Source organism: Notolepis coatsorum (assembly GCF_963971535.1).
Source record: "Notolepis coatsorum genome assembly, chromosome: 13".
Taxonomy (NCBI): Eukaryota; Metazoa; Chordata; class Actinopteri; order Aulopiformes; family Paralepididae; genus Notolepis; species Notolepis coatsorum.
Genome location: NC_140177.1, coordinates 128,701,027 through 128,719,666, shown reverse-complemented (window position 1 = coordinate 128,719,666; position 18,640 = coordinate 128,701,027). Strand labels below are relative to the sequence as shown.

The 18,640-nt window shown below is 43.3% G+C and overlaps 1 protein-coding gene across 1 annotated transcript in view; it reads right to left on the bottom strand.

The window, feature by feature from the left end:
- The window catches only part of larp4b (La ribonucleoprotein 4B), a 196,304-nt gene that overhangs the window by 73,312 nt on the left and 104,352 nt on the right, over nucleotides 1-18,640 (bottom strand). The window contains exons 6-7 of the mRNA XM_084327427.1: nucleotides 14,232-14,335; nucleotides 11,692-11,802 (exon numbers count right to left, since the gene is read on the bottom strand). Coding sequence (XP_084183553.1) covers nucleotides 11,692-11,802; nucleotides 14,232-14,335 — 215 coding nt within the window. The remainder of the gene's footprint in view (nucleotides 1-11,691; nucleotides 11,803-14,231; nucleotides 14,336-18,640) is intronic.

The following is an 18,640-nucleotide window of genomic DNA, read 5'->3' as shown; positions in this document are numbered from 1 at the left end:
CTTCCTCAGTTTTCAAAAATATTAGAAAAACTCTTCAACAACAGATTAGATAAATTCATTGATAAACATAATTTACTCACCGATAGCCAGTATGGATTCAGAACACACCGGTCAACATCACTAGCGTTAATAGAACTCATTGAAAAAATCACAAATTCCATAGATAAAAAAAAAACATGTAGCTGGAGTATTCATTGACCTAAAAAAAGCATTTGATACTATTAATCATGATATATTAATCAGGAAATTGGAGAGATATGGGATCAGGGGGGTAGTATTGGACTGGGTGAGAAGCTATCTAAATAAAAGACAACAATTTGTGACAATGAGAGATTATAAATCTGAATGTTTGGACATTGCTTGTGGTGTCCCCCAGGGGTCAGTGTTGGGTCCAAAACTGTTCATCTTGTACATTAACGAGATATGTAAAGTATCCAATATATTTAAATGTATTTTATTTGCGGATGACACTAATCTTTTTTTTTCTGGTGAGAATGTCCAGCAGCTTTTAGAGGTCATCACATCTGAAATGAAGAAATTGAAGGAATGGTTTGATAGAAACAAATTATCATTGAACTTGAGCAAAACTAAAATTATGTTGTTTGGAAACTGTAGATTGGATACTCAGGTACAAGTTAAAATAAATGTGATTATTGAAAGAGTTTATGAAAATAAATTCCTAGGTGTAATAATAGACCATAAAATCTGTTGGAAACCTCACATAAAACATGTCCAATCTAAACTCTCACGAAGCATTTCAGTCATGAGTAAAGTAAAGCACATCCTGGATAGAAAATCACTCTACATTCTCTACTGTTCACTAGTTTTACCATATTTAAATTATGTGCTGAAGTCTGGGGAAACAATTATAAGTCTACACTACAACCACTTTTTATACTCCAAAAAAGGGCCATAAGGATAGTTCACATTGCAGGTTATCGTGATCACACTAACATATTGTTTCTAGAGTCAAAGACATTGAAGTTAAATGATCTTGTGGAATTTAAAACGGCACAATTAATGTATAAAGCAAAAAATCATGCACTTCCAAGAAACATTCAAGAATTGTTCTTTGATAGGGAGGGGGGTTATAATCTGAGGGGAGAACACAATTTAAAGGTGCTAAACGTACGCACTACCATGAGAAAACACTGCATCTCAATATGTGGAGTGAAACTGTGGAACAGTCTAAATGTGGTGCTAAAGCAATGTCCAAACATGAGACAATTCAAACTGATGTATAAGGAAATTATGTTCACAAGGTACAGGGATGAGGAAGGGACTTGATATTCACGGGTGTTTACATTTTTATTTTGTTTTCTATTTTATTTTATTTTATACATATAGTTTGTTTTTTGTTTTGCATATATATATATTTTTTCCTTTGTTATTCCAGTGAATGGACCCAGCAGGAGGCCTAGCGACAAGCGGCCACTACATAGTATCCATACAATACCCAACATACATGATTTTCTGTGTTTACAGTATAGTGTATTTTAGAGAGATAGATAGATAGATAGATAGATAGATAGATAGATAGATAGATAGATAGATAGATAGATAGATAGATAGATAGATAGATAGATAGATAGATAGATAGATAGATAGATAGATAGATAGATAGAGATGGTATTTACAGTACCATATAACATTACCATGTACTGTATTGCAGGGTGCTAATGCCCCTTTTGCAGCATACAATGATTACTTATATTGAGATGTTTCAGTACAGTGGATGGTACAGTATATACAGTAAAGTACAGTATATATAGTACTGTAAGAAAAAGAAGCAAACCAATAACAATTTGTGGTTGTATTTCTCTAGAATATATATGTGCAGTGTTGGGCAAGTTACTTTAAAAAAGTAACTAGTTACAGTTACTAGTTACTTCTTCCAAAAAGTAACTAAATTACTTACTCAGTTACAAATTATAAAAGTAACTAGTTACTTCAGAAAGTAACTATTGCGTTACTTTCAAGATTTTTTTTTTACATAAACAACATACACAAATCTAAACTATTTTAATGTTGCTGTGGGACAAAGTGAGACTAGCCTCCAATCAAATGCCATGTAGGCTATGTAGATATTATAATTACTATGTTTATATAGTGGATCATACAAATACAAACAGAATAGATGTTTTGGAACTTTTGATATGTATTGCCCCTCAACAGGCCACAACTGGGCAACATTAAATTATGCTTGTTAAGCACTATACCAAAAATAAATAACAAATATATACTGATTGATTGAACATTTTAATTAACAGATTTCAGAATGGGTACAATACAGTACGGCTCAATACACACAACCATCAAATGCACACAGCACACACACCCACACGCACACACTCACTCAAACAAACAACACACTGCAGCACCCACTCTCCACACTTTAGATCACACAAACACACTTTACACTTTATATTTATTGATAAAGGATTTGCACTACAACTCGTACACCTACTGTGAATTGTACCTAAATTGCACCTCGTCCCATTTCTGCCTTGCACTATATAGTATTGTATATTAGTACACTGCACAGTATTGTATATTGTATGGTAACTCAGTTACGTCTATGCTGCATCGAACATTGTACATATGTCTAAACTGTACACTGTGACCTAATTTTTTTTACTTCTAATTTTACTATGTTATTTTATTTCATACTTATCTTGTCTTGCACAGTCTCTGGAGCGTAACAGTAAGAAGCATTTTGTATAAAAGTATTCTGTACTTCTGTATGACAACTATTAAAGAAACTTGAAACTTGTTAAGGGGATGTAGACCAGAGAAAGAGTTTCGTCTTGTTTACATCAGGGTCCCCCATTTTCAATTCATGACATTTATGACGAAAGTCTTTCTCTGGTCTGCATCCCCTTAACAATTGTATGTATTGAGCTGTACTGTACTGTACCCATTCTGCAATCTGTTAATAAACTTTTCAATCAATCAATCAATGACACACAACATACAGATATAAGAAGCTAATCGAATCATCTAAACTAATCTAATCATTACATTTAAGACATGCATGACATACAGAGATATATCTCTGAGCAGCTGAAGCCTGTGCTATTAAACCAGGAAGTGCAGCACTGTTGATAAGGCTGTCAGCACTGCAGTATAGCCACTCAGTGCCCTGCGCTGCAAAGAGTGAACACAAAACGCTCATGGACCCGCGGTCTCATGTTGACATTGTGTTGTTCGTTGGATTCGTTTTTGAGCTCAAAACGTACACTACACGGACCGCGGTCTCATGCTGACTGATCAGTGATCGCTTGTCTTGTCGCGCTGTGTGTCAGACTCTGGATGCTTTAGACACCCGCCCACCTCCACCTCTGATTGGCTTACCATGACATTGTATTCAACCTCAGCCAATCGTCAGCATGTATGCTTGGCTCGCGCACTGTCCACTAAACAAGGAAGAACATTATTGCCTCTCGGCGCAGAGATATGTCTGATGAAAGAAACAGGTTCATTCATAGTAACGCGCCGCATTTTTTTTTAGTAACGGTAACGACGTTATTAAGATCGGAAGAGTAACGTTACTGAAAAAACGAACGCCGTTAGTAACGAAGTTACTTATAGTGCCGTTATTCCCATCACTGTATATGTGTGAGTGAGTGAGTGTGAGAGTGAGAGTGAGAGTGAGTGTGAGTGTGAGTGTGAGAGTGAGAGAGAGAGAGAGGTATCTGTAAAGCATTCCCGGTAACTGGAGAAAGGTATTCCCGTAACCTATGGGTAACCGAGAATACCTTGAGGTACCAGGAATACCATGCCTAGGTATTCTTGGTTACCTAAATAGGTATTCCCGTAACCTGATAGGTATTCACGGTAACTTTAGATATTGATATGTATTCCGGTGACTTGTGAAAAGGAGAGGTTACCAGGAATACTATTACCATATAGGTATTCACGGTAACTTATATGTATTCCGGTAATTCATTAATTGAAGCTAACACATCATGGAGGCCCAGGCCGTTAGCTACAAGCTAACAACACAACATGGAGGCCCAGGCCGTTAGCTACAAGCTACAAGCTAACAACACAACATGGAGGCCCAGGCCGTTAGCTACAAGCTAACACATTAATTAAATGTATTAATATTATCAGGGGTAGGCTAGCATATATAATAGAATGGTGGCATGGTGGTGTAGACTGACTAGGGGCATGGTGGTGGTGTAGACTGACTAGGGGCATGGTGGTGGTGTAGACTGACTAGGGGCATGGTGGTGATGTAGACTGACTAGGGGCATGGTGGTGGTGTAGACTGACTAGGGGCATGGTGGTGGTGTAGACTGACTAGGGGCATGGTGGTGTAGACTGACTAGGCATGGTGGTGTAGACTGACTAGGCATGGTGGTGTAGACTGACTAGGGGCATGGTGGTGGTGTAGACTGACTAGGGGCATGATGGTGTAGACTGACTAGGGGCATGGTGGTGGTGTAGACTGACTAGGGGCATGGTGGTGGTGTAGACTGACTAGGGGCATGGTGGTGGTGTAGACTGACTAGGGGCATGGTGGTGTAGACTGACTAGGGGCATGGTGGTGGTGTAGACTGAGTAGGGGCATGGTGGTGGTGTAGACTGACTAGGCGCAGGTTGGTGGTGTAGACTGACTAGGGGCATGGTGGTGTAGACTGACTAGGTGCATGGTGATGAACCCTAACTCAGGTGACCAGGAATACCTGTTTTTTCCAAAATTCTGTTCAAATGCCATCTTGGAATAACAAAACAACGATTGTGTGCAGACAATTGAAAATGTTGGGTTCCTTTCCACTTTCTTGAATATAGAAAAAAATGTAATACTTGTTCTAGAACTGTATTTTTTGCACTTGTTTGTTAAGTTACTGGGAATACCCTTTCCTTGTTTTTGCTCATTTTAACAGACAAAACACAACACATTCTAGTAATTCTGGTTTACACCTAACCCTTATTATTGCCGTTATGATTTCCAAAAATTAAATCTCACCAATCTTTAGTAAAATAGGAGATTTAAATGTTTATCTGGAATTGTGAGGATAGGTATTCGCGGTAACCTGGGATCAATATGTGAAACGTAATTATCTCTTAAAATAATTGGCCACAAAAGACGAAACTCATTTTGGTTGTTCATTGGGGTGCCAAGATCATGCCCAAAACATAGCATGCATCTGCCATGAAAATTAAGCCTTTTATGTTTGTTATCAATTGAAGGCCATGAACTATGTTGACTCATATCCCATACCCGGATTTTTCCTTCAGATTCAGCCAAATTTGAATTCTCTTGAGATAATGTTGTGAGAGAGAGACACAGACAGACAGACAGACAGACAGACAGACAGACAGACAGACAGACAGACAGACAGACAGACAGACAGACAGACAGACAGACAGACAGACAGACAGACAGACAGACAGACAGACAGACAGACAGAGAGAGAGAGAGAGAGAGAGAGAGAGAGAGAGAGAGAGAGAGAGAGAGAGACACACAGGTGGTCCCACCAGACCAGATAGCCCCACAGCAAAAGCAGATATTGTGCTACTGATCGACTCAAATGGAAAATTCATCGACGAGAAAAGGCTTTTCCCAAGGCACAAGGTGACAAAACTCTGGTGTCCAAACACAGAGGCAGCCATGGGTATTCTCTCTAAGGCTGACCTAGGATCCCCAAGCCATATCCTAATCCACACAGGCACCAATGACCTGGGGGAACAACAGGAGAGAGTGGCCCCGTCTCTTAGAGATGTCGTTGAGAAGGCATGTCTCACCTTCCCTAAAACTAAGATAGTGATGTCCACCCTGTTACCAAGGAATGACTTCCACTCACAGACTATACAAAAAGTCAATGTCAGTATCTCTAGAGACTGTGAAAAATGGCCAAATGTGCACGTTGCCCACTACGACTCAATCACTGTACACGATCTTTATGATCATGTTCACCTCTACAAAGAAGCAGTTCCACGGTTTACAAAGACACTAAAAGATGCCACACTAAATCGACGGGCTACACTCAACAGAAGGAGCAACATGGGAGTCTCCTCTCCAACACCCAAACGGAGAGGCACATCGCAGGACCAGCCGACAGCATGCAGAGGAGAGCCTTCCAACCCAGGCCCAAGCAGCGGCACCTACAACCTCCACAGCACAGACTGGAGAACATCAGACATATGGATGAGAACCAGCCTGCACACAGACCCAGGACAGCACCACCCCATGTTGTACCACCACCACCACCTCCACAGCAGCAGCAGCCAGGCAGACTGTATGCAGAGGTGGTCCGAGGAGCAGCAGGCCCCGCCCACAGTGAACTGAGATCCATCCAGGACATGCTGAGCACGTTATGCTCTCATCTAATGGGCCACACTCAGGGTCAGTGGTAATTAAGTAGGTAGTACTCCTTTAAAAAAGGTACATACATGCCAGGTTAAATCTCATCACATTGTAAATGTATATTTTTTATGTAAAAAAAAACAGTTACTTCTTTCTTCTCCTTTTGAAATGACAACTTGTTACAATCTCAATGACATCATTTAGCATATCAGTTTGGAATATTCAGGGTTTAAATTCTTATTTATTTGGTTTAAAAAGCAGAAATCTTGACTTCTTAGAGAAGGTTACTGGTGTTGATATTGTTATTTTACAGGAGACTTGGTGTAAAGGAGACGTTCCTACTGGATGCCCTCCTAACTATAGAGAGATTATTGTCCCATCAACTAAACTAAATGGAGTCACCCAGGGCAGAGACTCAGGGGGGATGTTGGTATGGTATAAATCACAACTAGCAGACTATAGAAATAAAGAAGAAAGGGAAATATCACATTTGGTTAAAATTAAAAAAAGGTATAATTTCCAGAGGGAAAAGTATTTTTTATGTGCAATTTATATTCCCCCAAATGAGTCTCCATATTTTGACGAGGAGATTTTCTCCACCATAGAAGAAGAGACCAGTCATTTCCAGGCCCAGGGATCTGTGCTGATCATGGGAGATTTAAACTCTAGGACTGGTGAGCAGGTTGACTTCACTAGTACCGAAGGTGACAGTTATATCACTGGAGATCACCTCAATTTCCCTATCCTTACCAACAGGAAAAATTATGATAAAAACACAAACAAGAGTGGAAGACAAGTGTTGCAGCTTTGTAGAGCGTTGGGTCTGTACATTACCAACGGAAGGTTGCGAGGGGATTCCTTTGGACGGTATACATATTGCTCAAGACTTGGTAGCAGCACCGTTGATTATGCTATAACAGATTTAGACCTAACCTCCTTGAGAGCCTTCACTGTAAAAGAACAAACACCTCTATCAGATCACTCTCAGATCACTTTGTATCTAAAAAGAGCAGACACAGGTAATATAAGCTCTCAACCCTGTAATCTGTACAACATAAAGATGAAATACAGATTGGCTCACAACAGTCTGGAGCAGTACCAGGATGCTATGGTCAGTGAGTCAACACAGTCTCTTCTAGACTCCTTCCTGGCCCAGATTTACCCTCAGAATAACGAAGGTGTAGAGTGGTGTCTGGTACACATCAACCACATATTTGATCATTTGGCCTCATCATCAAATTTAAAATGTAAAACAGAACAACCAAAGAAAACAAACAAGGAGATGTGGTTTGATTCAGACTGCAAATCCATTAGGAAGACACTAAGAAATATCTCCGACCAAAAACACAGGCATCCAGATAGTCAGGAACTCCGTCTTAGTTACTGTGTAACTCTAAAGCAATATAAAAACACACTGAGAACAAAAAAAGAACAATATATACAAAACCAGTTACAATTAATTGAAGAGTCTCTGGGGTCAAATAAATTCTGGGAAAAATGGAACTCATTTACCAAGAAACATAAAAATGAACAATCCATTCAAAATGGAGATACATGGAAAAACCACTTCGAAAATCTTTATAGAAAACCAACAAAGAATCAAGCCCAAGAACACATTTCTGAAAAATTAAAAAAATCTTGAAAGCGCTATTAAGGATTATCAGAACCCACTGGACTACCCGATCAGTGAATTAGAATTGGAAGACAAATTAAAAGCTCTGCAGAACAAAAAAGCATGTGGGACTGATGGCATATTAAATGAGATGTTAAAACATACAAACAGAAAATGCAAATTGGCCATCTTAAAAATATTTAACTTGGTACTAAGTGTGGGATATTTCCCTGAAAGCTGGAGTGAAGGGATGATCACACCCATTTTCAAGAACGGAGACAAATATGATCCCAACAATTATAGAGGCATCTGTGTTAGTAGTAATCTGGGGAAATTATTTGGCAGCATCCTAAATTCAAGAATTATAGATTTCCTCAATGAGCACAATGTTTTAAGCAAAAGTCAAATTGGATTCCTCCCAAACTATAGAACAGCTGACCACATTTTCACCCTACACACACTAATCGATAAATATGTAAATCAAAATAAAGGAAAAATTCATGCATGCTTTGTCGATTTCCAGAAAGCGTTTGACTCAGTCTGGCATGAGGGTTTACTTTTTAAATTAATAGAAAGTGGTATAGGGGGGAAGTCCTTTGATGTTATTAAATCCATATATGAAAATAACAAATTGGCTGTCAAAATTGGAGATAAACACACAGACTTCTTCCCACAAGGCAGAGGGGTGAAGCAAGGCTGCAACCTCAGCCCCACACTGTTCAATATTTATATAAATGAACTGGCATTATTATTAGAACAGTCAGCAGCACCTGGTCTCACTCTCACAGACACAGAAATTAAGTGTCTCTTTTATGCAGATGACCTGGTCATACTGTCTCCTACTAGAGAAGGTCTTCAGCGAAGTTTGGACATTCTTCATCAGTACTGTCAGACCTGGGCCCTGACAGTGAATATGAAGAAAACCAAAATTATGACCTTCCAAAAAAGATCCCAGTTACAGAGAAATTACCCAGAATTCAAAATAGGTGCGACCCAAATAGAACAAACAAATAGCTATACATATCTAGGTTTACAAATCAGCTCCACTGGAAATGTCTGTTCAGCTGTAAAGGAACTCAAGGAGAAAGCAAAAAGGGCTTTCTATGCCATCAAGCGTTCAGTTCAAATCCAAATTCCAATCAGGACATGGCTCAAAATATTTAAAGCAGTTATAGAATCAATTGCACTGTACGGCAGTGAGGTATGGGGCCCTTTATTAGTAACGGATTGGGCAAAATGGGACAAAAATCCAATTGAGATCCTGCATGTAGAGTTCTGCAAAACAATTCTCAGGGTACAAAGGAAAAGCCCAAACTCTGCATGCAGGGCTGAATTAGGACAATATCCGTTACTCATAAATATGCAAAAAAGATCAATTAAATTCTGGAGCCATATTAAAAAAAGTGACCCGGCCTGCTATCATCATAAAGCCCTGGCCTGCCAAGAGCTGGACCTACAAAGGAGCCCCTTTTGTCAACTCATAATGAAACTGGCTGACATCTCACACTCTGACATTACAAACCCTAGCCAGCCTCAGAAGATTAGACCCAACCAAATTATAACCAAAGAAAAAGATAAATACATTACGTATTGGAATCAACTCACACAATCACAACACAAATTAGAAACATATTTGGCCCTAAACAGACAGTATACTGTGGCAGACTACCTCAGCACAGTAACTGATAAGAATCTAAGAAAGACTCTGACAAAGTACAGACTGAGTGACCATGGTTTGGCGATAGAGAAGGGCAGACACAGACAGACCTGGCTGCCCAGAGAGGAGAGGTTGTGCTGTCTTTGTGATGAGGGAGCCATAGAGACAGAACTACACTTCCTAACACAATGTGAAAATTACAGAAATATTAGGGAGGAATTATTTCCAAAAATTGAAATAATTTTCCCAGAATTCCAAAGTATGACAGAAGTGCAGAAATTGCCATTCCTCCTGGGGGAACAGAAAGAATGTGCAGTTTTAGCTGCAAAATGTGTCAATTCATGTCACAAGAAAAGGGACAACCAGTAGGACACATACTGTATATACATGTACCATGTTTTACTCACCGCACCATCTCCTTTATATATATATATAAGAGAGAGAGAGAGAGCGAGAGCGAGAGCGAGAGCGAGAGCGAGAGAGAGAGAGATATGCTGTGTCTAGCTCGAGTCCTGGGACTATTACCGAGTGATCGGACCGAATTGAAATGAGCACCAGCTTCCATTTCCTGTTTCCGCTCTGGGCGATCCGCCGATCGGCCACCAGATGGTGCTCTTGAACCGTTGGAGAGTTGAGAGGGGATCAACAGTACATCTCAAGTCTCCGGGGGAGAAATATGATTTCGATCACAGATTTTTAAAATATTGATATCAAAGACGTGGTATGGCGTCTTTGGCAGAATGAGCATGGCGAGAAAAGACATCCTACTGCGTTTTTGGCGACCATAGTGTTAATTCCCCTACATACACACAGAGGAATCATGTAGAACACAGACACTTATTCTTAAGCCCCCTACACGCACACATATTCTGAAACTTTATTCTGAACACAGACACTTATTCTGAACACACACACACACATACATTCTAATCCTCCATGCAACCATTTTCTGAAACAATTGTCTAAAGATTGACACATACGCACATTCTCCAACTTAATTCCCCCACACACACACACACACATTTATTCTGAAGATAGACACATTGTATTTTTCTTAAAAAATATACCCCTACATACACAGAGGAATACACAGACACTTATTCTGAAATTCTGAATACACAGACACTTATCTCCTAAACCGGATGTCCCGCCTCCTTGAATCCTCGACCAATCAGAGAAGGGGGCGGGACTTATGGGTCATAAATCATCTCAAAAGGGGGCGTGGTTACAACCAATCAAACTAAAAGGGGCGTGTTTTGCATAATGAGACACAATATCAATACCTAATCTCTCTCCTAACATTCACTCACATTCACACACAGGGCAGAGGCAACCATGCAAGGTGCCAACCTGCTCAAGGACACTTCGACATGCTGCCTGGGAGGAGTGGGAATTGAACCGTGAATGGAACTAGAACGCTACCTATTACCAGATGACCGTTCTACCCTCTGAGCCACTGACGGCCCAATACAGTACAACCTTTTCATGCTCGTCAATAGTTTGGATAGTACAACATGTTTCAACAAATGTATCCACAAAATGGATTACCATCCAAATGTTATTGAAGACTCCTGCGAGTCTACGTACATCTAACTTTTCCTAACTATCTTGTGACCGCAGCATTGCTATGTTGTGTGCGCAAATATAATGTGTATACTCAATTACGCATATATACAGTACGTCTCTTTACAGACTCGGATTTAGACATTTAATGAGAGAAGTTGCGGGCTTTGACTCGCATGCATTCAGCACAGACATTTATTTAATTAAATCGCAGCCTTTTTTGCAGTTATATAATCGTGATTGCAATTGTGTGTGTTTGTGAATGGGAGAGGTAGGATTAGTGTCTGCGTGTGTGCGTCAGTCTGTGTTGGTGAATGGGAGAGGCATGGAGGTGGAGGGGATTGTGTGTAGCCTACATATAATTCTTGATATGAGGTCATTCTAAAACAGATATAGCCTAATTCGCATTTTTTTTTCATGGACTCGCATTAAGCATTTTGTCACAAAATAAATAATCACAAAATATCAGTGTGAAATCCTGGTCGGTCTACATAATTTGAATTTAAAAAGGGTTTAAATAGTTACATTATGTAATTTCCTTACCTGCTGTGCGTCTGCTTCTGATTCAAAGGTGATGAACCAGTTGTCATTGTAGGCAAACTCACAGTTGATGAACTTGGGGAGGTTATCCCCTTTGAAGAGAGACTCCACCTCCTTCAAGAAAAGAAACAAGATAGATGTTGATAGCTAATAAGATGATTGAGCTCTTCTAAACTCGTCATGGATGGAAATTAATAACAGGTACATTTATCAACATTGGTGCCAAGAATAATACTAAAACATACTGCTTCCCTAATGAAATGGTCTGTATCCCTTAGGGTTGGGTACCAAGCTGAGACTCTCTCTCTCTCTCTACATTCAATGATTTAAAGTAGCCAAACGTTACACTGTAAATACTAACTGGATAGTTGATGGTATAAACATTTAATTTCATTATCTGAAATATTCTAAAATAATTAAGTCTCCTAAGCCATTATCCCTTTGTGTGTGTGTGTGCGCGCAGCCGCGCACATCCCATCTCTGGTCTTTGGAAAGACCAGATGAGATCAGAGGAGTTTGATAGTATTTACTGAGTATGGCCAGATAATGTTGATATTTAAAACTTTATAAATAATACATAATAAATGTATACTGATCATGCAACATAAAAGAACATTTAAAAAAGAAATCGTTGTAGGAACAGTTTGGGAGAGGGAGGTAGGGAGGCGTTTTAGTTTGTGTGGTGTGATAATGTTGAAATTGAGAAGTTTAGACTTGAGTTTAGTTTTACAACAGAAAAAAAATTGTTATAATGAAAGTACCGAAAAAAGGAACCATCGGGTATTGATTCCCAGGTACTGGTACCGGTTAAAATGTGAACGGTACCCAACCCTAGTATCCCTGTCCGACCACCAAACTGTGAAAAAAAATATATTGTGCAAGTAGGGGCAAATGATGCTCACAAGGAAGAGGCAGAAATACCGAAACAAGACTTTATTGAACTTCTAAAGATGCTAGGCTTCCTGAATATTGAGGCATACATTAGTAGACAGGGAGCTACTGGGACTAAATATGTAGCTCTCAACTGCTCTGTGCCTCTGCCTTACATAAAGTCAACTTTATTGACTATTACAATCTGTTTTAGGGGCACAGAGATAATGGACTTTGTCTCTCAACAGATCTGGAGAGGAATTGTTAATCTCTAACCTACATTATTTCCTTAGCCACCCAACTGTACTCCGTCCTACTAAAGATGATAATGGAAAGATATCAGATTCCTGCTCAACAGCTCATGATCAGCACCAAGTCTTAGCCACTGGTTGATATTTGATTGGCCACAGCAAGCACTTTTTACATAGTCGATCAGAATGAAGGGCTAAAATATATTTTCTTCCAGGATATTGTAATTTCAGTACATTTTCAAGGTTTTCTATGACTGGAAATCAGGTCTCTGAATGTCCAGGTTTTCCAGGTTTAAAAGGACGAGTGGAAACCGTGAACACAGTACATGTGGTTCCTTTAGTGCTGCAGGATGAGCCGCTCTGGGCAGCTGGACTGACCTCTATGGGGGTGCTCTCTCAGCTGGACTGACCTCTATGGGGGTGCTCTCTCTCAGCTGGACTGACCTCTATGGGGGTGCTCTGGCAGCTGGACTGACCTCTATGGGGGTGCTCTCTCTCAGCTGGACTGACCTCTATGGGGGTGCTCTCTCTCAGCTGGACTGACCTCTATGGGGGTGCTCTCTCTCAGCTGGACTGACCTCTATGGGGGTGCTCCCTCTCAGCTAGACTGACCTCTATGGGGGTGCTCTCTCTCAGCTGGACTGACCTCTATGGGGGTGCTCCCTCTCAGCTAGACTGACCTCTATGGGGGTGCTCTCTCTCAGCTGGACTGACCTCTATGGGGGTGCTCTCTCAGCTGGACTGACCTCTATGGGGGTGCTCTCTCTCAGCTGGACTGACCTCTATGGGGGTGCTCTCTCTCAGCTGGACTGACCTCTATGGGGGTGCTCTCTCTCAGCTGGACTGACCTCTATGGGGGTGCTCTCTCAGCTGGACTGACCTCTATGGGGGTGCTCTCTCTCAGCTGGACTGACCTCTATGGGGGTGCTCTCTCTCAGCTGGACTGACCTCTATGGGGGTGCTCTCTCTCAGCTAGACTGACTTCTATGGGGGTGCTCTCTCTCAGCTAGACTGACCTATATGGGGGTGCTCTCTCTCAGCTGGACTGACCTCTATGGGGGTGCTCTCTCTCAGCTGGACTGACCTCTATGGGGGTGCTCTCTCAGCTGGACTGACCTCTATGGGGGTGCTCTCTCTCAGCTGGACTGACCTCTATGGGGGTGCTCTCTCTCAGCTGGACTGACCTCTATGGGGGTGCTCTCTGGGAGCTGGACTGACCTCTATGGGGGTGCTCTCTGGCAGCTGGACTGACCTCTATGGGGGTGCTCTCTGGGAGCTGGACTGACCTCTATGGGGGTGCTCTCTGGGAGCTGGACTGACCTCTATGGGGGTGCTCTCTGGCAGCTGGACTGACCTCTATGGGGGTGCTCTCTGGGAGCTGGACTGACCTCTATGGGGGTGCTCTCTGGCAGCTGGACTGACCTCTATGGGGGTGCTCTCCGGGACCTCTCGGAGGATGACGATGCAGCGGTTCTGGTTGGGACGCACCTTCTCCCCCTTGTCATCGACCTGGACCAACGGCAGAGCTGGAGAAAACCATATAGGCTTGAGTTTACACCAACAATTAGGGATGTCCGATATTATCTGCCAATATTGGCATTAAAATGTAATATCGGAAATTATCGGTATCGGTTATTTAACCTTTATTTACCCAGTGAAGGAAGTAGCCTTGTTTTTCCAATGTGTATATAATGTAAATATCTGTAGATGACAGCATCTACTCATAGATCTCAGAGGAGGAAGACAACAGAGAGAGTGTGTGTGTTAGCAGACTAAATGCAGTGAGAGAGGATTTAGGCTGTGACCCAAGGCCGGCAAGCAACAGCTGATAGCCACAGCGTTTTGTTTTGGGTAAAGCGATGCCGGTAATATCAACATCACCGTTGCTATAGTGATTTGGGTCAAAAGTGCCATTGCCATGGTATCGTGTCACTTAGTAACAAGGAAAAGGGGGCGGGTCAGCCGTTGCTAGGGGAAAGACGCTATGAGCTGTGAGTTTTTCCGGGGTAAATTAGAATAGGACACAAGGCTGAGCCGTGTCGACGTGGACAGAGAGACAGAGCACTAACTAGAGGGTGGTGGTGAGAGGGCCCCCCCCCCCCCCCTCCTAGGGCTCGAGGAGGCTAGCTTCGGCTAACAGGGAAGGGTTTTGGCTAACGACAAGGCCTCAATCGCCATTGGACTAAAAGCAGAAGAGACGGTAGAATAATGAATTTAGTTTTTCTTCAAAGACTGTTCAAGGACATTACAGAATTGGTTACATCTTGTACGAGGCTATGTTTATGAAAATAAACATCACGATCTGAGGAAGTAGATCACGTTGCCAGTGTCGTTTCTTCTGATTACGGATGTACTAACAGGGTTGATACAGTATAAGACCGCTAATGAGATAACCAAGTACGGATGACAACGTGGAGGCAAGTCACGGAGCAGCAGGTGACGAGGTGATTAAAGGCTGAAAACAGTGTAATCTTTCACCAGGCAAGCAAGTAAGAACAAATTCTTATTTAATTTATTGTGAAAAGTATGCATAATGTTGTGTTAATTCCACGACAAGAGATATGTAATGTTAATTACCTGAAATTATTCAGTTTTTTGGGGGGGGAAACCTCGCATATATCGGTATCTGTTGATATCTGTATCGGTAATTAAGACTTATCGGTATATCGGATATCGGTCAAAAAGCCAATATCGAACATCCCTACCAACAATCTAATATTTAAAAGGAACACACCAACATTATGTGAACTGCACTTGCCATCTTCTCCAATTCTACCAATTTCCTCTCCGTGTGTTCAATAAAAAGCTATCCGGCTGCAAGCTAGCCCAGATCAGCACAAATAAATGGAAGCGGATACGGACTAGTAGACTGCATCCCTGCCCGAGCCCAACGGGGCCCTACCCGAGCCGACGGGTTCGGGCTGGGTAGGGCTTTGTTTTTAAATAAATAATTCAGGCTCGGCCGGGCAGCGCCCTCTTTTTTCATTGGGCGCGCGCCTCACGCTGCTTTCACGTTCTGTTTTGCGTAACGTAGTGCTGTCATCAGAGAGTGAAAGCCTCGTGTCTGAGGAGTCAAGATGTATAAGCTAACAGATAAAATAGTAAAGGGAGAGCTTTTGAAAGTTGCCAATGCGTCTGGGAAAGCTGCATTTTTGGAAACATTTGGATGTAATTACCGCAAGGAGAACTCGAGGGGAGTAGAACAGTGATGAAGCCATCAGGTGGATGATGAACAAATGAACCGGACCGAAGTGGTTCATTGGTTGTTTGAAGTTGGAATATAGCCAGTTGGCGAACGTTTTAATTTGTTCTTGGATGTATGTAGCCTAGGGTGCATCAAAATACACATTTCCAGCGTATTGATTTGTATGGGTGCTAAAAGTGTTACCATCCATGTAAAAACAATACATGCAAAATATTTTTGCAATACGAGGTGATTTAGATGTGGAACGGTACATCAGTACATGCTGTCCTCCCCCAACATGGCCTGCTGTTAGTGTCTGTGTGTGTGTGTGTTGCAACATTGTTACATCTCGCACCTGGTCCTGCAATTTTTGGGGGGATGGGCGGGATGGGCCTATAAATAGCTTTGCCTGTGTGGCTCTGCATCACAGTTTACTAAATTCCCCCAACTCCACCATCACCCACCACAGGATCCAGCTCTCCAACTATATCTCCAGCTATCCACTCCAGTTATCACAAGATGGCGTCGCCGCCCTTAGGCTCCCGCCAGAGCAGCCGCAGCCTGGTCTTTGGTCTGGGCCCCAGCATAACCAATGCAGATGCCATCATCACTGGTGCCAAACTGCCAAGTGGTCGCCAGATCTTGCGGTGCATGCTGTACAACTGCGACATGCAACTGCATGCCAAGCGGCCAGGTTTGACCGGAGCCTTGTCACGGTTCCATGCGGCTAAGGACGTTTTGGAGCAGGTGCAGCCATTTTATGAAAAGGCCAATATTCCAATGGTGAGTGATCGTCGAGCATGCGTCAAGATGGTAGCGCTTGTCGATGCTAGCAACAAGCTGCGGCACATTCCAAAGGCCAGGCTCTCCAGTGAGGCTACAGCTCGACTGGTGGACGCAATGGAGCACAAGCTGGATGCCACATTCCCGCTGTGGTCTCCAAATGCAGAGGAGCTGATCTGTGATCCAGAGGACATTGCTTTTCTGGCCAGCATGAAGGGCGACAGAGTGGCCACATTTGGAGCATTGGATGCCAATCTGCAATCCAAGTTGAAGCGGCGACAGGAGCGTGAAGCAGCGCAGCAGGCATGCTTTACCAAGGAGCAGCAGGAGATGACTGAGAGGTCCAGCATGGCGGTGGTGTTGGAAAGCGAAAATGATGAAGACAGCAATGCAGATGAAACGGCTGCTCCACCGGCTGAGAACACACCCACCCGTGACCGTAAGAAGACTGGCACCACAGCCTTCATTCCATCAGACATTCTCAGCCGGCCGAGTCTTGTGTCACTGGCTACACGGTTGAAGATCACACCAATGCAGCAGGCTGCCTTCACGCGCGGTCTGATCGAGGAATCCGGTGGCAATTCGGCAAAGGTCTCCACATCCTACGCAACAGCAGACGGAGCGCGCCGCCACGTGTTGCAGGCCATCAGTGAGGACCAGCAAGAACAGTGGACACCACCTCCCATGTGCACCTTGCACTGGGACAGCAAGTTGACGCCAATGCTCAACAATGTGCGCCAGTTGGAGGAGCGTCTGACAGTGGTGATCGGAGACGCAAAGCGGCTCAAACTGCTCGGTGTGCCAGCATACATGAAGGGGACTGATGAGGCATGTGGAACGATCATTGCCCGGCTGACATGCAAGCTGCTGCAGGACTGGTGCTGCACCGATCAGGTTGTCAACATGGCATTTGACACCACCGCGTCAAACACTGGCCATCTCACGGCAGCCTGCATTGCCATCCAGCACTCACTGGGTCGACCACTGCTCTGGTCCGGGTGCCGGCACCACATCGGCGAGGTGCTCCTCAGCCACATCTTCATTGACCTCAAGGTGGAGACGTCACGCTCGCCAGATGTTACATTGTTTACACGTCTGTGCGACAACTGGAACCTGTTGCCACACAAGGACAGCGGCCCATTGGCCCGCTACATTCCTGGCGATGCCAAAACACCGTTCCTGGGCAAGTTGCGTGCTGAACTAATTGTGTGCGCTGCAGGAGTGCTCGACTACAGGCGAGGCGACTATCGCGAGTTCGTGCAGCTATGTCTTGTGTATCTGAGTGCAGACAGTGCAGAGCACACTCCAGTTAACTTCCAACGACCGGGAGCACTGCACAAGGCGCGGTGGATGGCTAAGCTGCTCTACACTCTCAAGCTGGCCTTGATGGAGCAGCACATTGCCTTGCTTCCTCAGGGGACCATCACTACACAGCAGCAGGTGCTGAAGATTCGGGCGTTTGCCAACTTCATCACGCACATCTACGCAACGTGGTGGTTGACCTGCGACACGGCCGTAGATGCGGCATGGAATGACCTTACACTCTTACCACAACCTGTACACATACAAGTCTGTTGACGAGGGCATCGCAGCATCAGCGATTAAGGCGCTGAAGCGGCACCTATGGTACCTGTCAGGCGAGATGCTGCCCCTGGCACTCTTCAGGACCAAGGTGCCAGTTGGCGAGCGGCGCGCACTTGCAGATGCTATATTGGAGCACAAGCCGGCTGATATATCCATGCAAGCCCCACAGCTCCGCTTTGGCACTGGCTTCGGCAAGCCAAAGTTTCCAACCCTCTCGCCGACCACCAGCTTGGCTGACCTTGCCTTGGATGATGAACAAATGAACCGGACCGAAGTGGTT